General features: G+C 34.1%; 1 protein-coding gene across 1 annotated transcript; it reads left to right on the forward strand.

Annotated features, from left to right (window-relative positions):
- The first annotated feature begins 4,325 nt into the window (after positions 1 to 4,325).
- LOC140014209 (uncharacterized) lies at positions 4,326 to 7,284 on the forward strand. The gene is made up of 5 exons (XM_072064634.1): positions 4,326 to 4,880; positions 5,214 to 5,420; positions 5,558 to 5,608; positions 5,739 to 6,266; positions 6,454 to 7,284. Exons 1-5 carry the CDS (start codon positions 4,326 to 4,328, stop codon positions 7,282 to 7,284), a joined length of 2,172 nt encoding a protein of 723 aa, XP_071920735.1.
- Positions 7,285 to 9,435: the final 2,151 nt, after the last annotated feature.

A 9,435-nucleotide genomic window follows, 5' to 3' on the forward strand; every position in this document is an offset into this window, starting at 1 on the left:
TTGGAAGCAAGCACGGATGGAAGAACTTTTTTCTTTGTTTCTATCAATTTACCCATAACAGTGGTACCAAAAGTTAACGGCTTTTGGTATTACTGTGGGTTTAAGGTTAAAAATTATTCTTGTCACTTCTGACAAAAAAGAACCAAGATCAGTGGTAGGGTTAAAAAACAGAGTGAGTGGGTTAGTCCCCTTGTTCCCTTCCCCGTATCCCACATCGTTTGAGTTGGGTGTGCGAGTGTAGTTTATAGTCGTACTAAAAGTTACCGGCTTTTGGTATTACTGTGGGTTTAAGGTTAGAAATTATTCTTGTCACTTCTGACAAAAAAAAAAAAAATCAATTTACCCATAAAATATCACTCCCACAAAAACAAAATTGGTACTGCGTTTCTTGATTCCCCTTTAATCAGATCAGATCCCCATTGTCTTTGGGCCAACGTGATTCATTTGGTCAAATTGGTCGCAATTAAAAGAACATACATACCTGAATAACCATGGTGGTATCTATAAACAAACAACAAAAGTGCTAAGAAGAATAAGAAGAAGGCATGGTATAGTAACAAAATAACCTTTTGTAATTTTCATAATTGTCAATGTAAACAAAAATCTAACCAAAGTAAATATTTGTTTCCGGTATTTTTTAATCCAAAAACAAAACCTTAATAGCATTTGAAAAAGGTTTTGATAAAAAAATTCGAGAAGTTGAAATCATACCCTAGTCAAAACTCATACATAGGCATCATATTAAGGCGTGACTTGATTTCGATAATTTTTTTCCCTTGATTTGGATTATTTTTTTCTGAAGTCTTCTAAATTTAGGCATTTTCTTCTATGGCAACACCACTATTGAGTATTGACACATTCAAGAGTGAATACTGGCTGTATACGCAAACCGATCGTTTCGGTATCATTCAGACAACGTTAGTATGTAAAAGGTAGTCGAGTCCATACTAAGACTCCATGAACTAACTGAAATTCGGACTTGGGCTATATACATTAAAATTTCCTACTAGGCAGGGTAGGATGCAGTATTATGTAGTTCATCTGCAAGGAAGTATTTTCTTAATTTCAAAAGAAAAGTTCTTTTTGAAAGCATTCCTATAAGGTAATTGTGGATATATATTAAATGGTTCATTAATGCTCAAAGAATTAGGGAGAAATAACAAAATTTTGGCTGTGTTTCATAGAATTGAAGTCTGAAATTTGAAATCTGAATCAATTAAGTTATTAAATTGTTAAGTATTAAATCTAATACATTTGAACATATATCATATTCAGTGAGAAGTGAATAGCTTATCACTTAATTTTGGGAGTAAGTTTTGCCTAAGAATTTTAGTGCCACTTTATTAATTTAAATAATTAATTTTTGGTTATTAAACGGTCTAAATATATTAAGATCTGAATCCATTAAATTTAAGTGTTGAATTGGATTATCAACAGGACCTTTGTTTCGGATATTGGCTCTTGGGGATGAAGTTACTATTTTTCCCATAGTATGGAAAATGTGGACTTTGAAAAGCGTGGAAAAAAAGGCAGATTTAAATTTAAGATCTCTAAATCTTGAGCATGGGACGATGCTACTCAATGAAATAAATGTCATATACATGCCATTATTATCTAACAAGTGTTCAATGGATACTCATAAAATATAGTTTATGTGTAAATCTTTTAAAAAAGTAAAATTGAATAGATAAAGCATCCAAATATAAGGAAAGATAGTGAATATTAGTATGTATATTCACATTATGGAAAAGTCTGAAGTAACGATCGTTATGGTAACGAAACTGTTTTTACCTGATACTTTTAGCGACTATTTGATTACCTTTTGGACTGGTTACCTAAATAAAATAGTACCTAAAATTTTGGTTAGTAAGTTTTACATAAAAAATAGTAAGTTAACTCAATAAATTAGTAACTTTTATGTCTCAAAAAGTAAATTGGAATAAATATGGAACTTACTTTTTTTTTTGAAGTAAATTACTGCTCTATATCTGAAAGTTACTTTTTGGAGAGTAAGTTTAGTTTAAGTAATAGTAAGTTTTTATAGATTAATAGCAAATATTGTTGATAGAATAGTAAATTTGGTTAGTGGTCAAAACCTACTAGTTTGTGGTATGGATTTACTATTTTACTTAAAAAACTTATATGAAACAAGTATTAGGAAGTTTATTTGAAATAATGTTGAGATTTTTTATTAATGATTGAAACTTAGTATTATAGTTAGTAATTACTCGTAATGTAAATGTATGATACATAATTGTACGTATCATTTATAAATGTTATATGTTTTAAGCATTTTAAATATACAATGAAAAAAATATTTTTTTTTGCACATGACCTTATAAAATATGTAAGAATAATTTGTCATATTATAAATTTTGAATTATTTTTGAATTTGTGAAAGGTTAGAAAGTTTGGATGACAATAACAACAAATCTTTTGAGTTATTTATAGAATTGCACTTATTTATATATCACAATTTCCATATATTAATACCTATGAATATAATAAAATGGAAAATTTTTAATAAATTTATTTACTGGGTCACAAGTATAAAAGTTTAAGTTGTATTATAATAATAACAAATCTTTTGAGCTGTTTATAAAATAGCACTTACTTATACATCACAATTTTCATATATTAAAGCCTATGACTTTAATAAAATGGTAAAATTTTTATAAATTTATTTTCTGGGTCACAAGTATAAAAATTAAAGTTGTATTAATGTAGCATAATCTTTGAAAATTATAGTAAAGTTACTCATATGTTAAGTTCTGTGAATTTCAAACATACTTTGTATTATTTGCATTATGGATTTGTATCCATATTTTTTCTATCAAACTCTTTTTTATTGGCAAATGGTATGTAAATTATTATAAAATGTCATTTTATAATAATAATAATTTTTTATAGATGAAAGTTATGTAAATTGTTAAAATTATCAATTCACAAATGACTCAATCTGACTACTTTATGGCATATATTAGTCTAATTGACTAAAAAATTATTGTAATCATGTGCATGTTGATTGTTGAATTGAAATTTCCTTTATTACTAGTACAAGTTCTTCTAATCAAAGCAAAATAAAATCAAATGTCTTTTCCTTTTGTATGTAGTAGTTATGCTTAGTAGAAATTTATTAAACCATTTTTACAATACATAATTTCTTCTAAAATTAGTAACATTTTCCATGACCTCTAACCTTGTCAATAATACTAACCACCGACATATAGATAATCTCAAAAGCAAAAGCCATCAATATGACAAAAAAAGAATATTTTCGTGCTGAACGAAAAAAATTGCGATTCTATATAGAATCAAAGAAATTCATCATTAATGAGAATGAATTGCAAAGTTATCACATTTCTAATTTCGTATGATCCAGAATTTCACGCAGCAATACTTTAGAGGAACTTTCCCTTTTCACACTAAGGAACCAATCACAATCTCTACGTCTCTTTTATTTTTTCTTTAACCATTAAATGGGGTCAAAGTTGTTAGTAGTAAAATACTAAATAAATTTAATTCCATTTCAAACTCTAGTTAATTGTATACTAATATTTTACACCACAATCAATCGAGCACCAATTTCCTTTCTTTAAGTGGCTATTATTTATTTTATTACTTAGGTTAAATATTTACATATAAAATAATAGCAATAGAATGCCAATCCTCGGATCAGTGGAACTTCAATTATTATTAATAAAACTAATTTTACATTGATAAAAATTAGTCAACAGAATGGAAAGTCAATGGCAACAATTGTTAATATATAGCAATTTTTAATTATAGGAAAATTGTGACGACCCCATTTCCTTATAGGGTGTATCCTAAAAGTTAACGGATCGTCTGCCTGACTCTCGCCAGGACTCATTGATTTCACATTAACTCCAGAGATAACCGTTTGATAATTTCCATTAACCATACATTAACTCTAGAGATACCATTTCGATAAACCAAAATCAACCGTTCACATTCTTTTACAATACCTCGATTGATACAAAGTCCTACCTTATTAAGATACTAATCACAATGCTAAAGTCTTCACAATAAATCCCCAAGTTTCCTTGTTCAATCCCCGATCTCTAACTCCTGTAAGAAAAACAAAGTTAAAAAGGCTGAGCTAATACTCAGTGAGGTTTCCATGCTAAATATTTCCATGCTGGCTAAAGGAGGGCGATAAAAATACTAAATATTTCCATGCTGTAGTGAATGGGAGGAGGAAAAGAAATAATATATCTGGATCACAGAGAGAGGACGATAGTTGGTGCAGCTCGGGGGTGGAAGTTGAAGGGGAAATACAAAGTTACTTCTAATCACTCTTTACAATGAGTAACCCCCAGCTATCTGACTCCATCTTGCAAGGAATCCCTAGGGTAATCACAGATCCAATGAACACAAGGCTGATCAGACCTGTATCAGAGGTGGAGGTCAAGAAGGCTGTTTTTTCTTCGCATCCTAATAAAGCTCCGGGACCTGACGGTATGACCCCTATTTTCTTCCAAAAGTATTGGCACATTATTAAAGAAGATCTGATAAGGGCCATATCCAGTTTCTTTCACTCAGGGAATTTACTTAGTGCTGTTAATGAAACAATAATCACCTTAATTCCAAAAGTTGAGTCTCCTGTTTTGGTGTCACAATTCAGGCCAATTAGTTTGTGTAATGTTACTCATAGAATCATATCTAAAATTCTCGTTAATCGAATGAAACCTCTCCTGAAGCTTTGCATTAGCCATAACCAATCTGCTTTTATCCCCGAGAGACAAATCATTGATAATCTCATTATTGCCCATGAGTCCATCCATTGCTTGAATAGTAGGAGAAGTGGATCCAATGCTTTTATGGCCTTAAAGCCTGATATGTCTAAGGCTTATGATAGGGTTGAATGACCTTTTGTTATGACAATAATGGAGAAAATGGGTTTCTCTCAACAGTGGAGGGGGTGGATTTAGCGATGTATGTCCTCAGTGGTGTATTCCTTTAACATAAATAGTGAGAAGAGAGGATATGTGCGGCCGACTAGAGGAATTCGACAGGGAGACCCCCTTTCCCCTTATTTGTTCTTGTTGGTCTCTAAAGGTTTATCTAACCTACTGAAACAAGCTATGCGGGATAAGTGCCTCTCAGGGTTAAAAATTGCTAAGCATAGCCCTGTGTTATCCCATTTATTTTTTGCAGATGATACGTTGATTTTCTGCCAAGCTGATGTGCAGGAAGCTGGGCAAGTGAGGAGGATCTTGGAGCGGTATGCTGCTGCTTCGGGACAGATTATTAATGCAGAAAAATCTTATGTATTTTTCAGCAAGAATACTGAGGAGCGGCAGAAAGCAAGAATTTTAGGTATGTTGGGGGGTATGAAAGAGGTCAAGCAGAGTAAGTATCTTGGGCTCTCAATGGTGATTGGTAGGACTAAAAAACAGGTTTTCAGTTATATCAAAGAGAGAGTTATCAGAAGGCTAAATAACTAGAAGGATAAATTATTAAGTAATGCAGGTAAGGAGGTACTGTTAAAATCAGTGGTACTTGCTTTACCTACTTATGCTATGAGCTGTTGTAGGTTGCCAAAAGGGTTGTGTGTGGATTTATACAGAGAAATGGCAAAGTTCTGGTAGGGGGATAGTGAGGAAAATAAAAAAATTTATTGGATTGATTGGAAGAAGCTCTCAGAGGTTAAAGGCAGAGGGGGTTTGGGTTTTAGAGATCTACAGGAGTTTAATGTGGCTATGCTTGCTAAGTAGCTTTGGAGGGTTTTAACCAATCCAAACCTATTAGTTAGTCAAATTTTGAGAGGGAAGTACTTCAGGGGAGCTTCAATTTGGAGGCTGGAGGCTAAGGCTGGGGATTCATGGGTATGGAGGAGCCTATTAAGTTCAAAGGAGCTGTTACAGGAAGGAATTAGGAAACTTGTGGGTGACGGACGAAACATAAATATTTGGGAGGATAACTGGATTCCTGATATGGGGACTGGGAGAATTAGGACCAGGATGCCTCAACATTGCCAACTAAAATCTGTCCATGAATTGATAAAGGACGGTAGATGGAATGAGGACCTGCTCAGCACCTTATTTGAGGAGGAGGATTGCAAGAGGATTATGACAATTCCTATTAGTGAACACGGAGCCAAGGATAGGCTGGTGTTGGTGTTCTCAAGTACTAGCCGATATACTGTCAAGAATGGGTATGCAGTGGCAAAAGTTATGCGTAGGGGAACAAAGAGGTTTGATCTTCAGAAGGGTAGTAGCAGTAGAAACATGGAGGACTCTGGTGTCTGGAAATTTTTGTGGAGTTTAAGGCTCAAACATAAGTTGAAGCACTTTATTTGGAGGTGTCTACATTGAGTTCTACCAGTGAATGAGGCAGTGAAGTATAGGAGGAGGGAGGGAGGGAAATGACAGATGTCTGTGTTGTGGTGAAATGCCAGAAACGTTGGAACACATGTTGTTTTTTTGCCAGCATGCAGAGCAAATCTGGAAGGCAGCTCCCATCTGTTGGGATGGTCTCAACGTTTATAGGAATAGTTTTTGGCATTGGTGGACTACTTTGGTGGAGGCTAAGGCAAGAACGGAGGGTAGGACCCATATTGAACTGACGGTTCATATACTGTGGCAAATTTGGAAATCCAGAAATCAAATTCAGTTTAATAATGATTGGAAATGTCCTGGAATTGTGGTGGGTAAGGCTATGCAGGAGTGGCGGGAATATGCTGAGGTATTCAACGAAGTGGATGGGCAGGAGTATGATGGACAGGAGGAAGTCTATGGAGCAGGGAAGTGGTCACCACCACCCCAACACTTCATTTGTCTGAACACTGATGCCGCGTTGAGTCATAAGGATGGCAAAATTGGCTGGGGTGTGGTAGCCAGATGTAGCAGGAGTAAGCTACTAGGAGCCTGGGCAGGAAGTGAACAAAGGTGTGGGGATCCTACGGTGGAGGAAGCTCGAGCTATTAGGAAGGGTATGACCATAGCTATGAAGAGTGGGTGGAGGGACATAATTATACAATCCGATTGTAAAAGTGTGGTTGAGAAGATCAAATTGGAAAGGGTGGAGGATCCTGGGGCCAATGCTGTGTTATTTGACATCCTGCATCTGAGGAAAGAGTTTCGGAATTGCACTTTTTCTTTTGTCAGACGGAATGCCAATATGGTGTCTCATTCTTTGGCAAGGCTTGCCTTAAACTTAGTTGCTGATATTGATTGGAGAAATTCTTTTCTTAGCTGGCTGCTTCGGTTAGCCAACATTGATGTAGGAACAATTGCTCCAAGTGATGTAAACATTTTATGATATTAATGGAATCTGTTATCGGTTGGGAAAAAAAATACTCAGTGAGGTTTGCTGATCAAGTAACATTTAATAAACACTTAAATCAGTACAATTAAACAAGTAGTGCACATTTTACTGTACAATCACTTTCATTAAGCAATTGGGGAAAACACTTCACTAAACAATCACTTTTTAAAAGAATACGGTGCTCGCATTAGAGCCACTTCAATGTCATTGAGCATTCATTTCAATGTCAAGAGACACTTATTTCACTGTTATTGTACATTCATTTCAATATCATTGAACATTCCGCCAATTTACCTCCTTATGTCCTCCAAAACAATAAACAATCCCCTAAATTCAATAATTAGTTTAATAATCTCCCAACCTCATGAAAATGCTTGAGTATACCGAAACATTTACCCAAATCTACCGTCCTACCTGACCAAACCTTTTGTTGGCTCGAATAGTCCGTTGAACAGAGGGTTTTAGGGCCCAGTTCAGCCGATATAGCGAGACACACATACGGTTTACATTCATACACACTTACAGTAACATTCAATCAATTATCGACCTTCAAACTCAACTAAGTCGAGTGTGATAAAGTACATCCTCGATTTAGAAGACAAGAGACAATTGAGATACACTTCACAATAAATCACTTAGCAATATTTTATAATAAGCATATTTATCACATAATTTCACTTACGTACACATACACAGTTAAACAAATCAATTCGAAAACACTCACCAAAGATTCAAATAAACTACTCTCGGGTCTCGAGTTTGTTTCCTGGTTCACGGTTACTTCTTGTAACAAGTTAATAATTTCAAAGTAAATATATAATTTGTAGATGATCATTTATTATTCTTTTATTTAAACTATTAAAATCAAGTTTGACCTTAAAAAACAAATATAACGTTCTCAATATTTATTCATCATTTTACTTTCGAAACTTACTGATTTTATTATTTGTTACCTTATACGTTAACCGTTTTAAAGTCATGTTCTAGTTTAGAACAAACTATAACATATTCAATACTTATTGATCATTTTAACCAAGAGATATGCATTTTTTTCCAAGGTTATAATTTATAAAGTTTTAAGGTAAAATTACACCATTCCTTACTCTATATTCTAAGGTGAAAGTGAATAAACTTTCATCCTTCCCTTTTTTAATTCCAAACCAAATTCTAAGCTATCTATGATTTAAGTTTGTAATAACTCATTAGTTTTCTAATTTGTGCCTATGAATGTAGTTTTGCAACCAGGTAGCTAATATGTAAGATTTCCTAAAATTTTATCATTTTATTCCTTAAATCTTTCCTTTCACTCCCACGTTCCAACTAGATAGGCAATTCATAGTCATGAAGCTACAAAGTAGCCTTGGTCAGTTTATTGAAAATTTACAACCAACTCAAGGAAGAAACTGATCAGAAATTTTTTCCATTCTCGGTCATGATAGACAAGTTTGGAGCAGCAATCACTTTTTAAGCAAGAAATTTCCCATTAACTACGCCATTTCACTCCCAAATCCAACATGCATGTTAAGACCAAAACATTAGACAATGAATTCGTAGGAGTTTGGAACCAAAATCTATAAAGAAACCTGGACAGTTTCCTTATTTCTTCTCTCGGTCAGCTAAGCAAAACTTCCTGCTAATCATTGAAATATTCTCACTCAAGCTATCAACTCTACACTAGGTTCTCAGGTAAGACAAGGAAGTAGCGTATAGCTTGAGCTTCTATAAGAAAATTGTACCATACGATCTGCACAACCAGTTCCTTTCTCTCGGACGAAGCTAAAAAAAGTTCCAGCAGGTAAAGACTTAGCAGTTGCATTTCCCTTTTGTTTCTCTTCAGTTTTATGTTCCAGCTAACTGTATGAAGAGAAATGACTCAGCTACAAATTATCTTACGTAAGATAAGGCAGTTTATGACCAGGATTTAGAAGAAAGGTTGGACTAAGCCTCGCTCCTGTACTTAGCTGCAAAATCTGCTACATAACAGCAGACATTAGATTTCCTTCAAGTTTAGTTCTCTCTCTCGAGCTTATCATCTCAGGCGTGAAGTAATCAAGATGCCATGCATACTTTACAGACTATCACAGGAAATTCTAGAGTTATTACTCCTGATAACTAACCGAAATACTTCATTTCTTCAGTCGAAGC

Source organism: Coffea arabica, chromosome 9c (assembly GCF_036785885.1).
Source record: "Coffea arabica cultivar ET-39 chromosome 9c, Coffea Arabica ET-39 HiFi, whole genome shotgun sequence".
NCBI lineage: Eukaryota > Viridiplantae > Streptophyta > Magnoliopsida > Gentianales > Rubiaceae > Coffea > Coffea arabica.